This window comes from Halichoeres trimaculatus, unplaced genomic scaffold (genome assembly GCF_033239565.1).
Source record: "Halichoeres trimaculatus isolate MK-OKI-2021-1 unplaced genomic scaffold, fHalTri1.1 fHalTri1_scaffold_5, whole genome shotgun sequence".
NCBI lineage: Eukaryota > Metazoa > Chordata > Actinopteri > Labriformes > Labridae > Halichoeres > Halichoeres trimaculatus.
Window position 1 is genome coordinate 23,428,855 of NW_027437183.1, and position 22,801 is coordinate 23,451,655.

The 22,801-nt window shown below is 40.8% G+C and overlaps 1 protein-coding gene across 1 annotated transcript in view; it reads right to left on the reverse strand.

Moving 5' to 3' along the window:
• Positions 1–603: 603 nt before the first annotated feature.
• The window catches only part of grk5l (G protein-coupled receptor kinase 5 like), a 39,748-nt gene continuing 17,550 nt past the window's right edge, over positions 604–22,801 (reverse strand). Inside the window, exons 2-16 of the mRNA XM_074669969.1 lie at positions 17,868–17,963; positions 17,662–17,774; positions 11,526–11,603; positions 11,203–11,300; positions 10,768–10,860; positions 8,585–8,648; positions 8,363–8,503; positions 8,088–8,278; positions 7,452–7,489; positions 6,321–6,410; positions 6,021–6,229; positions 5,787–5,924; positions 5,397–5,534; positions 4,564–4,695; positions 604–4,480 (exon numbers count right to left, since the gene is read on the reverse strand). Coding sequence (XP_074526070.1) covers positions 4,397–4,480; positions 4,564–4,695; positions 5,397–5,534; positions 5,787–5,924; positions 6,021–6,229; positions 6,321–6,410; positions 7,452–7,489; positions 8,088–8,278; positions 8,363–8,503; positions 8,585–8,648; positions 10,768–10,860; positions 11,203–11,300; positions 11,526–11,603; positions 17,662–17,774; positions 17,868–17,963 — 1,703 coding nt within the window. The 3' untranslated portion in view covers positions 604–4,396. The remainder of the gene's footprint in view (positions 4,481–4,563; positions 4,696–5,396; positions 5,535–5,786; positions 5,925–6,020; positions 6,230–6,320; positions 6,411–7,451; positions 7,490–8,087; positions 8,279–8,362; positions 8,504–8,584; positions 8,649–10,767; positions 10,861–11,202; positions 11,301–11,525; positions 11,604–17,661; positions 17,775–17,867; positions 17,964–22,801) is intronic.

The window sequence follows — 22,801 nt, forward strand, 5'->3', positions numbered from 1 at the left end:
TTTTGGATTGGGTAGCCGTGGCTTGTTCCTCCAAAAAATGGGTCGCTGGAAAAAAAAAAGTTTGGGGAAACACTGCTATGAATGAAAAAAAATGGGGTCAAAATCACAGAGAATGTGTAAACACCCTTTGATTTGATAAACTTCTCCTGAAATTAAGGGATAACATTTCACTATCCCTTACATTATATCACCTGGTGTTCCTTAAAGACCAAACCGTAAAAAATACAGGAGTACATAAATGTTACACTGTCCCTAAGTGTAAACATGACTGTCGATAATGAAATTCAAATCTCTCTAAAACCTGCTTATGTTAACTTTGACTCACCAAAAGGCTCTAAAACTAAGTGTTTCTTTCTCTCTCACTTATCCCCAGGAAATCTCAGTTTCTTGCACCATGTTATAAGACATATATTTCTACTGATAGCAAGTGTTTGTGGTCTACTGTCCCATGCTCATGAGTAAATTCAATAGCTTGGGGCTGGAGAAAGTCTTTCGAATCATTTCCATGTATTTGAATGCAGAGGAAGAATGTTCTGTGGTTGCTCTGGAGACGAGTAAATAAAGAGACGGACACACTGGGGAGTACTCAAACTATAGCACAGAGTTTATTGGAACTTGAAGGACACAGTGGGTCTGGCTTTCACATGCACTCAGCATTTTTCTGTACATCACATTAAGACAGAGAATTCCCCTAATCAACACTCTCCTCTGCATCATTTATCATCTTTCCCTTCATTTCACTTTCAACAAACTGTGTGAGTCTGTGTTTGTGTGTTGACGCGTTCCCCAGGAAAACAAACAGAGCATGACAGTCAGAGAATAAACAAAGTGCTGATGTCTGTGTGGGTATTGTCTGGGAGATCGTACTAACAAGGAGGCACTTCAGTCTGATTCAGATTTATTTTTCTTACTCATATCAAGTACGCAGAGAATGAAAAAATAACAGGCTTTGCGTGAGATTTGTGAGGACGCTAAAATTTGCTGCACGGACCAGCTTTTACCAACTCAGAGAGGGAGAATATCACATTCTTGGAAATGAAGTAGAGGAGATTGAGCTCCTGTTAAATTGGCTGTGCTGCCGTGAGAAGGCCACAACTATGTGGAGATCCTCTGACGTCTTCCTCTCCTCCTTTCTGTGGACTGGATTAAATTCAGAAAAGATCCACCTTCCATACCCTGTGTCTTTGATTATTGTTCAGGAAGACCCTTTAGGTATGTGAGGCATTTTGAAGAGTGTATTAAGAGTAAGTGTAAAGGGGACGAAATAGAAAAAACTGTACATGAGACAACAATGCAGCAGTATCTCTTGAATGGAAAAGGCATACAGGGAGAACAAGACCACTTCAGTTTGGGATATAGAAAACAAGAGGTGTCTGACGATATCAATACAATAATGTGCCTTAATGGAAGGAGGTAAAAACATTTTCATTTGGTGAAGAAACAGCATGACAGCATTTAAAATTGTGCAACTTGTAAGTCAGGCTGAGTGCATGTGTTCCCCTCTCCTCCATTCACTATGTTCACATGGCAGCCACTTTACCCCACATCCAGGTGAGAAGCTAAAGGTTTGTTGTGATGTCATACTGCTGTGTTGAAGGCGTGAAAATCCTGTTAACAAACTGCTTCAGCTGTACTCACTACTTAAAATAACTGTTAGCTAGCATGGTAATGTTAGCGAGGGAGTGGTTGGATGCTGATGTTTGAAGCTCAAAGGCTGATATGGTGTTATTGCTGTTTTTGCAACAGGGTCAGTCCACAGTTGGAGAACAATTTAGCCATTCACAAGTTTGAAAAATTTACCACTTCTTTCGCCAATTTCAGCTCTTGACTTGTATCAAGTTAAGCAACTTTGGAAAACTTTCCTGCCTAGCAATGTATTTCCATCATTTCTTCAAAAACACTGAGCACATATTCAAAACATTTAAAGTACAGTGCACTAAGACCAAATTTAGATTAGTTTGACAAAATCTAATGGTAACAGGGTTGAACCTGCGGTGAAAAAAACAGAATCATTAAATCATGTGACAGTGTTGCAAATCAATGTAAATGTTCTCGCTTTTTCTCAGTGGTACATGCTAGCAGGGCTCACAGCTATGCTAGCAGACAAAGTTCAAACCTGTCCAAATGAAGATGTTAAATCTTGAAACTAAATTGTTTTATTCAGATAAAAATCAGTCAGTTTGACTGATCCACTAAATTAAGACAAAATGTAACAAAAATAGACAAGAGGACTAACTTTGGTGTAGCCATGCTGTTAGCATATTGCTTGATGATGTAATTTCTGCTCCACATTTGTCCTTTATTGCTTTAGTTGTTTAAGTAACAGTTACAGGCTTATTGTCAGAATAAACTTTGAGGCATGTTTACTATCATTTTCAATGTTTGTTATCAGACAAATACTTTTAGCAATAACTTGAGACAAGTTAACAAATTCAAGTTAAAAGGGGCACAGATGGCCTAGTGGTCTAGGTCATGCACCATGAGGTTCACCCTCGAGCAGGTGGCCCAAGTTCAACATGTGGCCTGTTTTCTACATGTCACTCTCACTCTGTTTCCTACTCTATCCACTGTCCTAAAGGCATGAAAAGCCCAAAAATAACATATTTTATTTGTTACAGTAGCTGTATGCTCTGTTTTTTAAGCGGGTGGGACAATAAAAAAACAAAACTTTCTTTCTTTAAGGCTCAAATAGTTTCCTCAAAAAGCTCTGTGAGTTTTTGAAACTTCATGGACGGGACGGAAAATACACTCCACTTCTGGAATGGCCCGACTAATCTCCATCTCTGATGTGTAACAACCTGAGAAATTGTTCTTATTGTACTACTTCTTCTGTGAAATGACAACAGGTAGTGAAAATCAAAACCAGTGCAAAGCTAGCTTTACTGTTCAACTGGCTTATATTGTGGTTAGCGAAGGGTTACTCCTTTTAGGAAGTTTGAAATGCATTGACGCACAAAAGCTGTATTCAGGGTTAAACCTTGAACATAATGAGGGTTGTAAACTATGTTGAAAAAGATTAAAGTCAGAAAAGCTACAACAGTAGTATTACTTTAAGCTAACTTTACTGTGAGCTAACTACACTGTAGGCAAGCGTCACTGTTAGCTTGGCTCCGAGTAAGATAACTAATTTCACTCTTAACTACAAATGTAAACAAATGTCTCTGTCGTCTCTCTCCTTCAGTTGCTGATTGCTTTTCTAGCTTTAAAATAAGCGTCTGACTCTAATCAGCTTTTCAAACCTTGAACACAGCAGTACAACACTGTTGCAGCATTTTGGCGTCCAACTCCCAGGAGGAAACTGTCCATCATGTCAACATGGTGAGCGGGGGCTGTGTGGTTAAACTGAGTGAAAAAAAAGAATTTTCTGGTTCTGTACAGCATATTAAATGTTTTCCAAACTCCACATAATGTCAAATATAAAGTGACACTGTAAACGGAGGGAGACTGGGAGACTGGGAGTCTGTATACAATGGTAATGATGGTGGAATGAGGTATGCAGAAGCAAAAGGGATACAGCTGTCCATACTTACACTTTTCCATGCAATGATAACACAACACAATTCTCACAATTCTGTCTGTGCATGTCTATCTGGTTGTGTGGACTGTGTGTGTGTTTTAAGCAGTATGATATGTCTGCAGGCTCATATTTAGAGAAAGGCTCACACACTCGGACCTTCATGTGGTTCTAAACAGCGGAAAACCTTAAAAAAAACAACAACCAAGAAATCAACATGACAATAGTATCACAAAACTAAGCTGTAATCTTTGGCCTGAGTGTTCGCAAGGCAATGTACATCATGTGTTGAGGTTGTTGAGGTGAATTGTTCTGAATGTTTGGGAGTGATCTGAGGTATGGGAGGTGGAAATACAGAGAAAGAATAAGATAGAAGAGGTGTTGTGGACACTTGCAGGGATTTCAGATGTACAGGTGAAATGAAAGTAGAATAAGATACAGGTTAGGAAGTAAAAAGGACTGAAAATGAGTGGGAAAAAATCCTTGTCAGAAAAAAAAAAATCACCAAGACCCCATCTTCTATTCCCTGTGGTGGTCTTTATTTTACAGTGGATCCCCTGAATATTAGCTTGTTGTCTATCCGTTCCTGTTTTCTTCAACATCAGTGGCTCTGCTCTGTAGTCCAACGATCCTGAGGGTAAGTAAAGTTTGTCCAAATATTTTCAAATGTCTCTGCAACATTGACCATCCCACTACAAATGCCCGGGGTCTTAGTCAGGGCATGGTCACCCCCTCCCTCCCATGGGCTGACCATTTAGGCTGTTAGACAGGCTGTCTCCGGCTGCTGCTCAGGCCCCGGCTGTGAACCAATCAGCAACGGGGAAGCCCCCGTGGAGTTCCTTCCCTTTGTGTGTGTGTGGCTCCCACACTGTCACTGTGCCACTAGGGGGCAGAGTTGGACATGGAGTCCACAGAGTTTACACTGGAAGACTGCACGCGGCTGTGGGAAATAGACACCTCAGGGTGCTACAGCAGGATAGAGAGGAGGAGATGTTAGAGGGTTTGTTTTTATTCATTTGTTACTGTTTGTGTGGGTTTGTGTTACTTACATGCCTCCTGAAGATCCTGTCCAGCAAGCTGCGTTTGGGCGGCTCTGGCGGCTGATTCCAGTCCAGATCCGGAGGTCTCATCCCTTGAGGCCCAAACACATTCAAATCTCTGAAGCACTCAGTCTCTATCATCTGGATGAGAAAGAAAGACAAAGGAACAGAAGAAATTACACAAGAGAAGATAATGTGGTGATTATTTGAGAGTAAAGGAAGCAGTAAGGATAAAAGGGAAAAAATGGAAAGAAAGGGAGATAATATGAGAGAAAGATGAGGTGCAGAGTGGAAAAAAGTAGAGCAGGAGAAGATGAAGGGAAAGGGTAAGAAACAACATAAAAGTGAAAAAAAGAGATGACATAAGTGAAAGATTGAGGGGAAAAGAAATGATAGGAAAACAAAGGAGGGGAAGAGAAAAATGCAAAGAAAAGGAGAGAAGGAAAGAGAAACGGAGACGCATAGCACAAAGACAAGGAAAGCCAAGGAGAGAAAGAAGTGATGGAAGATTGAAAGATCAAGTTAAATGAGCGAAAATGACATACGAGAGGAAAGTAGATCATGAGGATGGAAAGGAGAGAAAAAAAAGACAATACATCACATATAATGAAAACAGGGGAGAGGAGATGAAAGAAGTGAAGGAAGAAGAAAAAATGAGGGGAGATGAAGTGAAAGAATAAGAAAGGAGTAAGGGGAAAAAAAGAGAGGGATGGAGAGAAAAAGAGATGAAATTAGGGGAGAAAGTAGAGCAGGTTTGGTGAACTCTGGTGAGCGAGTTCTTCCAGCAGTTTAACAATCTGCACCGGGCGTTTAAAAATGTCATATTGAGTGCACACACTTACCTCATTCTGCCATGGGATGGAAACACTGCCTGTAGCAAATTTGGAGTAGAAGTCATTGTCAGTTTGGTCCAAATTGACTCCCTTGACTGTGGAGAACTGCTCGATGTCCAAAACATCCTTACAGTACACTGCCCGAGGCTGGGAGAGGGCAGCGACCGCCACGATAAGGGATGGGAAAAGAGGGGGGAAGAGCAGACAAGTTTATCTTAGCAGTTAATTTACAATCATGGAAATGTACTCGCTATTCTCCAACACACATTCTTCCTGCAGAAGCAGATTTTACGTGTTTCAGTTTGAACAAAGGCTCAAAGAAAAGGAGTGAAAAGTACAGAAGAGCTTCAGAGCATGTTTTTGCAGTGGGATTGATTTTCAGGAGTATAAATTACTCACATCAGGCACAAAGGGAGGATCCACTATTCCAGCCTCCAGCCTCTTGAAGTTGATGTTTTTGAAGAACGAGTGGGCTTTAACGCCCGCTCCTCCGTCCGCCCGGCACCCCAGCCTCTGCTTAGGGTCTTTGGTCAGCAGCTGGGTGAGCAGCAGCAGAGATGAGTCATGAAATTATTCATCGTTCCTCCATCTCTCCCTCCACACACCTTTTTTATTTCTCTATCAAACACTCACCATTCTACAGATGGCCTTTGTGTCCTCTGTAAACTTGTCGTTGTACTCCTCCTCCTCCTCCTGCACCCTCCTCTCCACCTCCTCCCGCTTCACTCGCTCTTTGCGGGCGCGGAAGGGCGATCGTCCCGCAGTCATCTCGTACACGAGGCAGCCCAGCCCCCACCAGTCAGGACTCATTGCGTACTTCTCATTGTTTATCACCTCAGGAGCTGGACAGGAAGAAAAACATGGTCACCTTAAAATGATCTGACCTGTCAGTTTTACGGTCTGGGATGGAGGATTGGTTAAAGTGTCTCTCACCCATGTAGCCCACGGTCCCCACCCGGCCTCTGATGAGCTCTCCTTCAGGCACTTTGATGGCCAGACCCAGGTCAGAGATACGAATGTGTCCTGCACACAAGAAACACGTTATAAACAAACTGTTGAAGGTTTATTGATTAATGAGGCAGCACGGAGTCTTGCAAAAGTTAGTGTTCGATCTTGTGCACACATTATTTTGCTTTATTATGAAATAAACTCTTATACAATACACAAACATAAGTCTAGTTTTCTCTTTGAAAGAACATCTACATGGTATGTTTGAGAAAACTCCTGAAATTTAACATCAACCACTCAGCTTAAGTAACTTCAACTCCCCATGTCACGCTTTGTTTGCTACATCATTGCTTTATTATCAAAGGTAGAGTTTGCAGGATTTTCCGAAAAAAAATAAAAAAAACAACTTTTACAGGAATAATTCTGCTGAATCGTCTCCTATGGGTTTCTACTCATGTGTGTTAGTATCTGTGTCTGACTCAACCATCTCCTCTGTTTTGGTTGTATTGGGACGTTTCTGGGCAGAGAGTAAGTGTGGTTACATCAGCCAATCACAGCACTCCCAGTGCACAGGTAACTTTTTGTGTTAATTAGCAAGTGGAAGAAGCTATCCTGAGCGGAGAAAGAAAACACAGCCAAAGTGAAAACAAACACAGGAAAGATAAAGCTTTCTCGTAAAGGAGGTTGAAGCCTGTCTTGACTTTCACTCACTTTTGGGAACTTGGAGAGCAGCACGAGATGAAGAGAGACACAAGTTGGCTTTCTGCTAACCAGGTATGTGTCAAATACCTAATAGCTTGTGCTAACATGCTAAGTCAGGTGCACAGCTCTCGAGTCTCTCTCACGCAGAAACGCGATGCGACAGGTGGTTGCTGGGCTAATGGGTGTGTTAACGCTGCTGCTGACTCTGATCCAAGAGGACAAGCCCAGTTTGAATGTTGTGTTTACTAATAACTAACAAGAATTCCTGCAAAACCCTACCTTTATACTCCATGTAGCAGCAACTTCATCCCACAGTTAGAAAAATAATTTCCTTATTACTTAAAATAATAAAAATTCAAATGCCATGCAAAGCTATTACTTAAAATCAGAGATGATACCATTTTCAAAACTCACCATTGTCATCCAGTAGAATATTCTCTGGTTTCAAATCCCTACAATTAACACAAGGAGTGAAAAAAACAGTCAAACTTGCATCAACACTTCAACCTCAAAGATGTGATTCAGCAAATTTATGACATTTCAACCACCCCCCTTTCATCTTTTTGGATCTGCAAGCACCAACCGATCTTTTAAAAATCTTTTTAGTTATCCACTTTGCCTCCTTCTTCCAACTTGTGTCAAATCAATGGAAAAATAAGAGGCTGTGTTGCAAACTTTGCACCAACCAGAGGCTCTGTTACAAATATGAGTCAGTGCTGACCTCAAAGTGTTTGTACTGTAAGACAGTGATCTCTCTGTCTCTGATCAGTGGTTTTATACTGATTCAGCGCTAAAAATAAGGAAAACCACTGAATGTGAAAAAATAAAGAGTGTATTCTTTGATGATAGCTTCCTGATGCAAACGCACTGTGCAAAATTCAGATTACATTGCACTTCATGTTGTTTTCAAACAGTTTGACCAGTTAACAGACTTATACCAGTAGAGAAATATCTCAAACAGTGAAACAACATTTTTTTTGTGTAAGCTCTGCAAAGGCTGCAAACTGATTAGATCTGAGTTACATCTTACAGTGTATATCAGTGTGTTACCTGTAGACGATGGATTCCCTGTGCAAATGCTCGAGCCCACAGCAGATCTGAGCAGCGTAAAACTGGACCCTGTCCTTATCAAAGCCCGGCGTTCCCATGTTGTAGATGTGAAACTTCAGGTCTCCACCATTCATGATAGTCAGCACCAGACACAGAGCGTCTTTGGTCTCGTATGCATATGCTAAGCTCACCTGAAGAAGACATTCAGTAATTTGGTCATAGAAAATAAAAATCTCATGTACTGTTCAGCACAATTATTTGTTAAGTTTACTCACAACAAATCTGCTGTTGACTTTCTCTAAAATCTGCTTCTCGTTGAGAGCCATGGACTCCCCTTTTCTCTTCTTTATCCTTTTCTTCTCCAGCTTCTTGCAGGCATACATCTTTCCTGTGGCTCGAACCTGGCAGGCACACACCTGGGAAGAAAAGCATAAAGGTTATCTCACAAGTCTTCAAACATAGTCACTTCTAACAACCATCACAAACCGTTGGGTTACCTCTCCGAATCCTCCCTTCCCCAGCACTCGGTACTGTCTGAACGTGTCCTTCGTGATTGGTTGCCTGACAGAAGACAGAGACAGCAGATCCCATTAATAGATGCTCATGTAGTATTGATTAGGACGGAGATATTATCTGCAGAATTCAATACCATCCTGAGTCTGTTTCCTGTACAGAGGGTGGGGCCTCTTGTAAGCAATTTCACTTTCCAGACACGGATACAATCAGTGCAGCTCTGAAAGCTGCTCTGAAAGCCTGCTGTTTACTTCCAGCTGACTCTGAGATGCACTCTGCATAAAATATGCTCCTGTCTGCAGCCATCAGACTCGTCTGTGTGTCTCTGAAGTGAAGTTTGATTCCGTAACATCAAGTTTCTCCTTTGTCAATTAATGTCATAATCGTAATTATAACTCTTATCTGTGCAGTTAAAGATGAAACATAATGCATCTTTCATTTGAGCGTATTACTGACTATAATCTGAAGATAATCACAATAAATAAGCTAAACACACTGGTAAATCAGAGTAGTGCTTGAATCCTTTATCACAACTTTTATTTCAATTGGAGTTGGTTCAGGTAACTTTATTTGTACCAAAAGGTAGATTTGTTTTGCAGTCAGTGAGATTAACTCATCATTTCTAAACTGCTGCGCTCTTGTTTTTACTAAAGCATCTGAAAACAAATTTAAACATCTTACCTTTGAAAGTTTAACTTATTTTAACAGCAAACAACAAGGTACTATAAAACACTGTGACAAAACGGATACCTTTTGTTGTCGGTTTGTTTGTTAGTTTATTTATTAATCTATTACTGCCTAAAGATCCAATGAAGGGTGTTAGAGCCATAGAGGACAGCAGGTTAAAATAAAATCATAATTTCCTGTATTTCCATTAATAATTAATATGTTTTGCTTTGGAATTTAAAGAGTAATATAAAGTTTGTTCTTTAGGTATTGAAATGTATTTTTAGCAGTGAGTGAGTGCTGTTTATGTGTTTCACTATTTTTTCTGCTGCCACAAAGTGCAGTTTATTGTCGTAAAAAAGGTCATGTGGGGTTCAGGTGAAGAGGAGATCAGCTGTGGTTAAAAGGCTTTCTATCAAGCAGGACGAGGAGCGACAGTTTTCTGACCGTTACAGTTTTAGTCGTTGATCATATCTGAAAGATTTCTCCAAGTAAACGCGATGGTGTCAATTTGTAACATGCAACTTTTTTTCCTTTTTATTGACATTTTGTAGGGATGTCCCGATATTACATTTTCACTTCCGATACAATACCGATACTGCAGCATTGAGGATTGGCCGATACCGATATTAATCCGATACGATATCAGCATTAAACATGCATACTTTTATTACTTATTTTGTAGTATGTCTGTCATGTTAGAAAAGGCTTGATTAAGAGATATTATTCAAACAAAGAACAGTAATCAGCAACAGTAGGTATGAGGAAAAACTGACCCATTCATTATTAACCAATGGGTAACAGAAATTTTAACATTAAACATAAAAGATACTAGTAATTGAATAAAATAAAGAATAAATAAGAAGACCCAGAAAATAACCTAAATAAATCAAATAAAAACAGCAGGAGCGGAGTCTGGAATGGACTGATTATATCGGAGATTTTAGATGCATTCCGATACGATACCGATATTTGTTTTTTTGCTGATATCGGACCGATATCCGATATTAATATCGGACTGGGACACCTCTAACATTTTGCCTCCTTTTCATCTTTCCATTACCCAGAAGTAACATCCAAGTTGATCCAAAACTTCTAGTCCTGCAAGTAGTGGCAAGAGGACTTTTGTTGGCATTAAGTTGCCACTACAAACAGCTTTATGTATTTTTTTTTGTTTTTTTTTTTAAGTAAAACAAATGTATGACACTAAATTAAAAGATCAATGACTGTGTTGAGCAGAGATACAGCAGTTTGAACTTCATTAACGTGTAATGGTGTGCCATGGCCACCTAAGTCAGTGTCTCTTACTGGAAAATAGGTCAATTTTTTTTTTATAATTACACTACATTTTTGCAAAACTAGAAAGTAAAAAGGGTGTAGAGCAGTTTTTGAGGTTGCTGAATTCCCAGCTGAGACCATTTCTGACAGAAGTTAGAGCAGATAACATGATTTAAATCAGAACAGAACAAGCTCCAACAAAAAAAAGGATTTATTTTCGTACCTCTCCAGCACCTTCCACTGCAGGAATCGGTCAAAGTACATGCTGTTCTGGTAGTCAGAGAACGGAGCTCCACTCAGGTAGTCATGGACAGCCCTGCACCCACACACACACACACACACACACACAAACACACACACACACACACACACACACACACACACACACACACACACACACACACACACACACACACACACACACACACACACACACACACACACACACACACACACACACACACACACATAAAACAAAACACCAAGCTCAGTTAGGGCAGCTATCAAATGATGCTAGCTAACGTTCTGCTAAAGTATCTGCTGTTTTTCTTACATAACATCTAGAAAAAAAAGGCAACAGGGAGCAGGTACAGAGAGTACAGGTGAGCATCCAGCAGACAGGTGAGAGGAAGTCAGAATAAACACAGAGTGGACTCACTTGCGGCAGTTGCTGAAGATTTCCTTACATGGACTGAGCTCGAGGTTCTCTCTGCACTGGTCTGCAAAAACCTCCACTATGTCGACATGATGAGGTGACTGCATTAACACATGTAAACACACACTGTGACATATCTGCACGTATGCAACACTGCATCACTTTTTATTACACACCACATCAAACTGAAGAGAAACACACATTACTTCTCAGAGGACAGAAAAGAGTTAATGTATAACCTAATTCAACACTGCAATGTGCAATGCATGCATTAAAATCGACTACATCTGATTAAGATTTAAAGTATATGAAACAAAGAATCTTACTTGTGTTAAGAGAAAAGTCTTGATGATCTGGTCCCCTCTGCTTTTCCTTTGTTCATCAGGTGTCACCTCGTAGTCTTCCTAAACATTAAATAAGAATGTCTTTCAGAACGAGGACATTTTTTTTCAGCCAAGTTTATGGTTCAAATTATTAATCTGAAGTCTTTCAAAAAAACAAAAACATGATGCCTATGACCCAATTTATAAGTCATATGGGGTAAGGGTGCTGCTCTCTGTGATGGGCCACCTGTGACTGACACGTCATTTCCAGACCAATCAACCAGGACAGAGACATAATGATGTGTGTGTAACCACCTTGTCTTCCTAATATTATCACTTCTGGCAAAAAAAGGTGAATCCTAAACAACCATACTGAAGTTTCACTACAGCAATTAGGGGCTGGGTATGTTTTGACCCATAGTTATTGTCTTCAAACATAGTTATGCCACTGTCTAAAATAATACTACTTCTTGTACAGATTTTTAAGGTTGAATTTAATGGTACCTTTTCTCCAACTCCGTATTCACATTCACATTCACAGCAAATATTTTCACTTAGAGTTATCCTTAATTTTTCTACCCCAGAAATTACCCTGTCATTTATACAGTGGTGGACAAATTAAACCTGCTCTGGTACTTAAAGAGAGGGTATATCCTTTCCCTTATTCAAACATGGTTATAGAGTAACAATGCTGGATGTTCAGACTGTGTGAGAGCAGATTTTCAAACCTCTACATGTGCATACACATGTCCGTTCCAAACACAGAACAAGAACTTAAAGGGATTTTAAGGAGACTTGCTGAAATATATCAGTCAGTGTCAGGCTATGACTTTAGTTACTTTTTGGCCTTTGTTAAGCCATTTCGTTTCGACTCAGCCCTCTAACAACCCTGCTACTGTTTTTTAATACGATTGCTGCAGTGGTTATATGACATGGATTGAACATGATACCCTCGTTGCGTTCGCCTGCTTGTGCTCGTGCTCGTGCGTGAAGTGTACTGCAAATGTGTCATGGTACACTTGTGGTCACGTTGGCCAAACAAATTGGACTTAAGGGTTGAAGCGTGATTATACAGATGGCCAGTGCGACCGCACCCTGAGCACTTGGGGAAGCTTAAAAGCTTTTGTACACAACATTTGAAAGACAAATTTTATACGTTTGACTCCACCGCATATTAACAATGTTATTCTAACTCGTTACTTTCGCTCTAAATTCGTACAGCAAGAAAATACATTTTTACTCAAGTAGTTTTAATTAAAAGCCAAGCACTCCAGTACTTAAACTGCAGGAATAATGTGACTGAGCAGCAGGAGTATCGATACTTTGGCTGAAGGGATGGAGGTACATACTTCGCCACCACAGCTTATATAATAGTACATGGTACAGTCTGTTTGTAAAGTGCTGTCCATAGTCTCCTGACCACTCACAGCGCTTTTTCACATGACATGTCACTGATGGCAGAGGCTGCTATTTAAAGAGCCCATCAGTATTAATTAATCTGTTTCCTGGGCTGAGCCACAGCCACAGGATCAAAACATCTGAGGATGGAGAAGGAGAATCCATTAGGAGAGGAGAACGTCTGCACATACGTCTGTTTACACATACGTTTGTTTACACATAACACTGGCTTCAGCAGCATGCCTTTGACCTTCTATCCTCTCTTCTCCTCCCCAAACCCATTTTTAATCCTTGACTTTTAACCCACCTTCAGCTTTTAGTGTTTTACAGTTTTTTTTTTTAATTTTAAGAAATTGTTTTTATTGTTTAAAATTATTTTTTAAGAACAATACAATCATTTTAGCGCTGACACCATTGTTTAATGTAATTTTACCAATGTTGTATTGTTTTTTTATGTGAAGAACTTTGTTTCAGATGTGGTTGTTTTGAAAGTGCTTTATAAATTAAGTTGAGTGGAGTTTGATTCATCATTACCATACCCAGAGTTAAAGAACAACTCTTCAAAAAGGAAATGTGGCGTTCAAAACAATGAGCCTGGAGAACTTAAAAATAAGGAGAGAAAATATTTGGAAGGGGCTAAAATTATTAATAATAAGTAAAATCAATCCTTAAATAAAACTACAGAATGTCACCTTAATCAGATCAGAATTAGAATAAGGAATATTTCATTAATCCAGAGGGGAAATTGCTTAAAAAAATAAATAAATCAGCATTTTAAAACTACAGAATTACAGCAGAATGAGTGAAGAGATAAACGCCGTGTAACTTACAACTACATCCATCCGAGTGACACAGATTTGAAACTCTGTATCCGCCACTAAGAAGAAACAAAACCTGTGTCTTATCTTTTTGATGCTGTGTCATGATGACGTGGACACACACACCTCTCACTCTCTGTCACTGTACCACACACACACAAACACATGCTCAAACACACACACACATATGCCGCTCCTGGCTCCGTGTTTGAGCATACGTCAACACAAACAGGTTTGGCCGTTACACACCGGACATATTGGACATCTCTCAAAGGCAAAGGCATGAGCAGTGCTCTAACGCATTTCATATCCAGCACTTTTAACTTGTCAGAAAAACCGAGAGGAGGTAGCGAGAAAGTGCGGGAGGGGAAGGAGGGGGGCGGGGGAGCAACATGGCGCCCGGGCTGCACGCTGGCTCTACTCTTTCTGTCAGTGGCCTTTTTCCAACATGGTCCTGAGTTGCTTGGAAACCGCACAGTAAACACGGTGGGATTCCTTGAGGTCCTGGAGTGTCACAGTGTGTCACACAAGCGTCACCAGCTTTCCACTACAAAACACACACACACACACACTAACATACAGATACAATACATATACACACACATAAGCTGGGAGATAAAGGAAACAGGGGCTTTAAAAAGTCACAGCCTCACAGACTGTACAGGACAAAGCCTAAAGAAGCCCAAAATATGCACGCACACGCACACACACACACACACGCAAGCGCCCAAACACACACACACGTGTGCAAAGATAAAGGTTTGTATTTTTATGACTGTAAAACAAAGAGTGACGTCTGCCAAGTGTTGATTAACTTAGGCTTTGTTATGAGAGGCTGCAAAGGAATCATACACACACACACACACACACACACACACACACACACACACACACACACACACACACACACACACACACACACACACACACAAAGTAGATGAGCTGTCTGAATCCCACCCTTTGCCGGCGGGGGGTCAGCCAAAGGGTAAAAGAAGACGCCCTTTTAGCCTTTTGGAAGCAACGGGGATCCTGCACACATCCACTCTGAACTGTGCGTGCACACACACACACACACACACACACACACACACACACACACACACACACACACACACACACACACACACACACACACACACACACACACACACACACACCTTCTCATGATGTAAGAAGAACCACTTGAACCCCTAAGCACATTCCTTCCTCTGTTGTACATGGTGAACAACACACACACACACACACACACACACACACACACACACACTCCCTGTTCCTCCTTGTGTCAAAGCCTAACCTTATTAGTTCTCCACGCACACAACAAATAATTTTCCTGTCCCTCTAATTTCCTTGATTGAGGTGTGAGGCACTGCACCTTTTTTCCTCTAGGAAATATAAACAAAGTTTAAAAAACAAGTTTGGAAGAAGTTTCCCTGAGCTTCCCAGGACTCACATCTTATCTAATCACTGGAAATAAAGCACCTGCCCGCCTGTGATCAGCCCCAGCCTGGTTTATTGTCAGCAGAGCAGGGAGTTAAAGCTCAACGCTGAGTGTGGCCTTACACTCCGTCACATGGATCATAGAATTAGCGCCAACATGTGTTTGGGATGAACGTGTGTGGGTGATTTTCGGTCACTTTTTGGGCCGGCTGGCTGAAGGCAGGGGTGAGGAGGGGAGACGAGGAGGGGGTGTTGGGATTGGAAGGGGGTGGTGTGGGAAACAATGCTGTCCTTTCTGCTCCGTCACATGCCCCCAAAGATATTCTGGGCATAGATAAAGACTTAAATGTGTCATGTGGGAGGTATTCGTCTAGACGTGGAGAGAAAGATTGGAAAGGGGGGGCGACGAGCCGGGTGGAAGGGAGGGGGGGTCTGGCTGTTGAATAATCACTACTCAGTTTAATTGTCTCCTTCGGCTGCATGACCCAGCAGCACTCGGGTACTTTCAGGCTACACCGTAATGAAAGTGCTGTGAAAAAAGGGGATGGGTGTTTTCTAGAGCTGACTTCAGCCAAGAAAGAGGGACGTTTCCCCCAACTGCTCATAACGAGAGGTCTGAAGCTGTGCTGTACAAAACCTTTCTTAGACTTGTTTACTTTTTAATGGACAAAATGTTTTGACTAACAAATTTCACCAATCTCGTATCTCATCATCCATCAGGGGCTGGTTGTCAAAAATGCAAATTCACATTGTTGCACAGCACGAAAGTCACATCAGACAAGTTCTAACCTCTATCGGTGAAAACACATCTATGACCCACACAGTTAAACTTACAGAGCAGAAAGTTTCCCCATCCTACATATAAAATGTTTACTGTTATTATTCTTAAATAAAAATACTGTCTTTATTTATTTTATTTTTATCAGAGTTGATAAAATGAATGGAGCTTTGGTTATTTCCAAAAGATAGAAATGTTCCCAAGAAGCGATTTTTGAGTTTTTAACTGCAAGACGATGCTCAAACCTAAACTTATTGACTTTAACTCAGAACTTGAAAAACACTTCCACTCTTACATGAGCCTTCTTTTAACTCATGCATCTGTTTTTCTTGATGAGATAACAGTCAGTATGTTTCCACGCACACAGCAGTCCGACTCAGGTCATAGCTTGGTTGTAAAGCCACAGCGGAGGTCTGGTCTTGTCTTCATACATGTGCAGAAAGAGAAACTAACTCGAGGCGGCGCTGTGTCCTTTTTTGACTAGTTTCGTTTAATCAAAGGAGAAAGCTTCATTCTAGTCACAATGGTGGAGATGAATGCAGCTGTAGGTCTTTATGTTTTTATGTAAGAATGAACCATGGTGTTTTAGCCCTAGGCTGTATGAGCTCAGTGACCCTATTTATTTCTAACAATTTCGGTCTGACTAAGATGTTTACATGCACTCCAATAGTCCAATCTTGTGGTAACAAAGCTCATAGTCCGATTTCTAATTTTGATCACAAATTATTTTTGTTTGTTATTTAGAAGCACAAATGCTTTTGGCAAGAAGAAACGGATTCACCATCTTCTTAAAAACAATCCCTAATTTCCTCATCTCTTGGTGACGGTAGCTGGAACAGTAGCAGCTGAACACACTGGCTTAAGAACATGCCAGGTTCATGTCCTGTTACAGAACAAGTTTGGACATTGAGGTGATATTTCTGAGAGTTGCCGGGTCACTTCCTAGGCACTTCTGAGATGCCCTTGAGCAAGAAAACAAATCCCCAACTGCTCATAACTCAATCATGTGCTAGCCCTCCCTAGCTGTTTCCCAAACTCTCTTTTTAACACCTCGAAAAGATTCTTTCAGCTAGTCTAGGTGAGACTGAATACTTGATATTTGATCAACAAACCTTTATAGTTTTCATCTGGGAATCATTTTAAATAAAAGCCTCTCTAAAAGAGTTTTTTTAAGCGCTAAGGCTTGTGGTGCTAACAGGCTAATTAGCTCTCATTAAATGCTGTTGAGCAATAAACGCTAATTTGCTTTTCTCAAATGTTTGCCTATCTTAACTTTGTTTTGTTCCTTATTTCAGGGTGAGGTTAACCAATAAGATCTGTCGTATATAACGCCTCATTGTAAAATTTTAGCTGCCGTTGCAGAAGTCTTCACTTCCCGAGACCACATCAAGAGGACCGCAGACTCACTATCACTAGGCTAAGCTGTTACACTGAGCTGTTTTACTACCCACAGTTTATGTTCCTTGGTTGGGTTAGGTGTTATTTTACAAACGTAACCTGTAGTTAGCTAACTACGGGGTAATTACTTTGGGGCGCTACACTCTGTACTTGTGCAGCACTCAAGAAGGGAAACACTAAGTTTGGCAGGGCCACTTTCTGAAGTGTGCGTGAACCAACAACTAAGAGTCTTGTAAATTAGTTTGACATAATACAGGAATGGAAAAAAGTGTGTATATGAGAGGTGTGTGTGTGTGTGTATGTGTACCATTGCGTCCAGTAGCTGGATGCATCGCTGCAGTTTGATTTTTGTGTCACAGTAAAGACGAAAGAGGAGCCGTCCAATAGGCTGTTTCTCACAGATGCTGACATAGTCCCTATCTGCAGAGATAAAACACACACACTCACACATGTTAAAGCACAAACTCTTTTACACACCTGCAGATAACTGGGCGATCAAAGAAACACACATACCTATGCTGTTTCCCAGCTCAGTGCACTGGCTTATGTGGGGGAAGCGAAGGATCTCCTTCCATTTCTTGCTCCTCCCTTTACGCTTTCCTCCTCCACCTGTGACCACAGAGAGAACAAGAGGGTGAAAACACTGTGATGAAAGAGGCAATTAAAGCTGTCAAAGTTTATGTTCATCAGAGATAAAAGGAGGCCTGTAAGAGCTGTGAGAAAGAGGGAGGGGGGTTGTGTGTGTGGGCTCCCCCCTGAATGAAATCATAGTCTCAGTGTGTATATATAATTCATAGATTACGTCTCACTTCCTCTGTAAAAATCTCTCCTCTCTTCTTACTTTCCTCTTGCTCAGTAGCTTTTGAATGTGGAACAGTGTGTGTTATGTGTGTGTGTGTGTGAGTGTGTATCCACTCAGACAGAAAGCCTATTCTAACCGGCTCGGTTCCCATCAGAACCCAGGACTTTGCCAGACTGGATTCCTCAGCCCTGAATAATCATGCATCAGCTTCCTGCAGCACCATCACACCATCATGAGAAAAACTTAGTTTACATTGTTTAATCAATGGCACCATAATTTAAATCTAATCTAATCTAATCTAATCTCTGGGTTCAAAGCGCCTCAAACTTCAGGATGAAAAGCAGCCATCGTAACGTATTTCTGTGTTTTCCGTTCAGTGCTGCTGAGCTCCACGTCATGTTTGTCCTAGTTTTTTTTTCCTGAAATGCAACGACTACTCTAATGAACTGACAGGGATTTCCTTTAACCGCTCTCTGCGGTGGAAATACGCCGCAAGCGACTCGCCCGGAGTGAGACGCAACACTGAGAGAGCATGAGAGCGGGAGAAGCAATGATGAGCAGACATCTTTAAGTAATAACTCAGGAATGCGAGAGGCACTACGTCATGCTGGCGCCTCTGAGTGAAAGCTTTAACAGTTCTCCCATCAATCCTCCTCCATCTCTCCTTCGTTCTCCACCACTCTGCTCCTAAATCTCTCTCTGCATCTTCTCAATAATGTTTTATTTGTTGTATTACATGGTACGCATGGAGAAATTTCCAGAGAGTAAAGATAAAAGTCAGAAATGATCAGGCTTTGATGTGTTATTAGACATCATTCAGACCTAATTTATGGCTCACATCATGATACACAGTGAGGATTAAGCAGCTGCATCAAAGTTAACGTAATTTACGATTAGTTTTAGGGTCTGTTTCTTCATTTTCAAAGAGCACTGGTTTGGCCGACGGCCAGCTCTTTCTTGTGGTGAACACTTGGACATTCGTCCTGTTGGATGTGCTGACTGAGCCGAACTTTCATGAGCTTTGTTGATATGTTGCCACCTACTTGCCCAAGACAGGCCTGTAATCACGGAGTACTTCACAGATTTTAAGGTGTTCACAAGTGTTTTTTATTCTGACATTTAGTTTTGTCTTACTTTTGTAAGAATATGTTGTTAAAGTGGAAACAGAATGCGTAACACTGGGAGTTTTCAACATTAACATAAAAACGTCAGAGCTGTTTGAAATGCCTGATTATTGGGCAAGTTGTCACCACATGAAACAACATTTTTAATCCGAAGCCACAGAGTGTTTCTGATTGTAAACATCTAAGACTACAGACCATGTACTCAACCCCCAGCTCGCCACACCATGTGACACAGTCAGACGAGTTGGCTGCAGCAATGTTGCCTTATGATGGCAAAACAAACAGGTTTTAATCAGCTTACAAACTGTTGCCCACTCTGTTAGTGGGTGAAACACCATCACATATAATCAAAAATTTCAAAGAAGGTAACAGTTAAACATTAGGTGGCTAGATATTGTCTTTGATTTCATTATGAAAATCATTCTGAAAGCTAAAGATGTGCACCAGGTAAAGGCTGAAACACCTGATACAGTGATGAAAAGCTGACATTGTTGCTTATTTCTTCCAGTACCAAAATTTACAGGGGACAAAGTATACAGTTTCTGTTTTTTGAAGCTACCTTGTCTTTTGAGTATCTTTTGGTATTTTTGCAGTATTTCCAAGGGGCCCAGTAGGCTGTTCCACTTTTTGGGTTTTCAGAATATGGTCACCTTACTTTAGATATGCTTGGTCTGTATGAAGGGGAGTACTTTCATGTTTGAGTGAGAGGACAGGACAGTTGCTGGATAGTGGTAGGAAACTAAATTTGGAAAGAGAGAGTGGGAAACAACGTGGTTAAGGCTACACGGTAGAAATTTTAACCCAGACTGCTCACTCTGTGTACGGTAGCCTCTGGGCGGCCAATCTAACCAGAATCTCTATATCGCACTTTGTTAATTTAAACTTTCTTACAGTCTTGAACTTAACAAAGCTTTCTCTTTGTTCTGCAGCTCTTTTGATGGGTAGGGCTGGGTATTGATCTGAATTCATTGATAGCAATTCCCTGATTGATTCTGCTTGATTCTCTTATCAATTACTCCTGTAAATTTTCTCTGTAAAGAAGTCTGTTTTACATGTTTTCTGTATATCACGCGACAATGTACTGTTTTTGATGTTTTTTTGACTGAAGTAGGCCATCTAGTGTCTTGAAGTGGTTATAGCAACGAGTTGTTTAGAACACTGAGCTTGCCATAAGTCAGCCATGGGCCTGAACATAACTTTTCTTCTGTGTTGCCTGTTGGTATTTTGGCATTCAGCGTTCTCATAATTTACAAAGAGTTATTGTGATATGTCTGTGATGAAAAATTCTGTGGTAAAGCCTAAGTTGTATCGAGAAATGCTAACTGCTAGCATATCAATGCAATTTCCCATTTACGTTAGCATCGAGCTAGCGCTATTTTTTCTGTAGGCCTATGGCTTTTTGTCCATTAGGAGATGTATAATATGTTGGCTGTATTGAATAGGAATCTGGTGTGAGACAGTAATGAACATTTCTTTGTGTTCAGCGCTTCTAAAGTAAAACGTCAAGCAGAAACCGGTTTTTTTTAACCGCTAAGCTAAGATAGCTGAGGCAGGCTAGTCGACGTTAGGTTCGACCAGCAGCTCCAGCATGATGTAAATAATTGATAAGGGAATTGTTCAGCATAAAAGATAATGATGTGGAAGCACTGAACCATTTCTTATTGAATCTTAACAGGAACCCACCCTCCCCATCCCTAATACTGGGATGTAACAGTAAGCTAGCAGTCTCATGACGTTTGATGAACCAAATTGTCAAAAATAGTTGAAAGGCTTTCAGGAAGCCTGGAAATATCTTATCTAGGTATGATTTCTGATGAAGTGCCATGCATCACCCAGCTCTCTCACACACACATAAATGCAAAGCATGAATGTATTAATAACTGAAGTCAAAATATCCCCTAAGAGAATCATTACCTCCAGCACCTGCTCCTCATCAACATTGCTGTAGACCAAACAAGCTATTAAGAGGCACACTCCTTATTCAAGCGCCAGCTGTTCTCTAAAAACTGTTAATATTTTATCTTCTCCCCCACAACAAAACATCAGTGTGCGGCTGTGTGTGTGTCCAATAGTTTAATCTCATTTAATACAAACATGACGTCTGCCAAAAAGCACAGTGGGTGCAGAAGGTCATCCCTCAGGGGGCCACCATGCTAAAAATGAAGCCACTGTGAGGCGTTGGTGGATAAAAGCGCCCACCAAATGGCACAGATTTCCTGTGAGGGGTCAACTCCATGTCAAATAATTGTACCAAACTTTGTCGCTCCACCCAGGCATTCAACTTCTACACAATGCTGAGACATCTACAAATAATGTAGTTCCTCCTTTCTCTGTGTGTCCTGTTTTCGTTCCTTCTCACCGCTCACTGAGTCTATTTATTTTTCATTTTCTTCAAGTCCTCATCTCCCCTATCCGGCTTCGTGTAGCTCTTCTCCCCTCCTATCACCTCCCCCTCTGACTCTGTTTCCTGTAATCAAGCGTATTTTTTTTTACTCTGTTGAGGATTTTGTCACCATCACCTACATCATTGCGACTAAACCGCTGCCAGCTAATGACTGACCTCATTTGCCACTTCAGGCAAATCAACCTCTTTGTTTTAGGGTTGCATAAGGTTTAAAGAACACTGCTATAGGTCAGTGGGTTCCTATTTTTCTTATTTGTTCACTTTTATTGCATAAGGCTGTTGAGTTATGCCCTAATTTAAATTCTTTTTTTTAAATATCAATTTTTTTTCATCTCCTGACCTCCTCAGTTTTTTTCTTGTAGTCAGTGAATTTTCTGTTTCATCAGGAGGCCACGATTCGACTACTGTACCAGATTTAACCAGAAGGAATCAAACCTAAAATGCCAGTTTGTCTTCAGCATGTGTGAAAAAGCAGAAAATGCAGGTGTGGGAGAATAAGTGAGGATTAAAACATCCAAACTGCTCAGCGATCTGAAGCCAGTAGCTGTGTCAGTATATTTGATTTCTCCAGCTGTAATAAACATTAGGACTGACTCCAGGCAGGAATATGAGTAACAGCAGAAGCCTGTTGGCTGCAGAGACCTGAACATCCAGACACGAACACACACCCAGCCGCCTCGGACAAACTTGCAAATGTTATGCATAAATTATCAATCTTAGTACAAAAGACTCGTCCATCTGGACATAACAAGACGCTTCCTGTCTGGCTTCAGTGTCTTTTTTATGTCTCTGATCACTGCGACCTCAAAAGTGCGTTCTGAGGAGCATTGTCAGCGTCTGTCTGCTGGTGTATATCTGCGTGCTGGAGGGGAAATATTCTGGCGGGATGTAACTAACAAGGCTGAGGGGAAGTTTACATAAGGATTGTAAATATCAACATAAAAGGAAGCAAAGTTTTTTGAATCCTGGTATGAAGCTTGGGGGAGTTTTGTTTTATGTCAGATCTGTAACTCTGGCTTCCTCTTCAACAAATCCAGGCAACCTAACATAAAACGTCTCGTAAATGTTGCTCATGCCTGTTCTCGTCTTTCCTCTTCCATGTTTTTATTTCTCTATT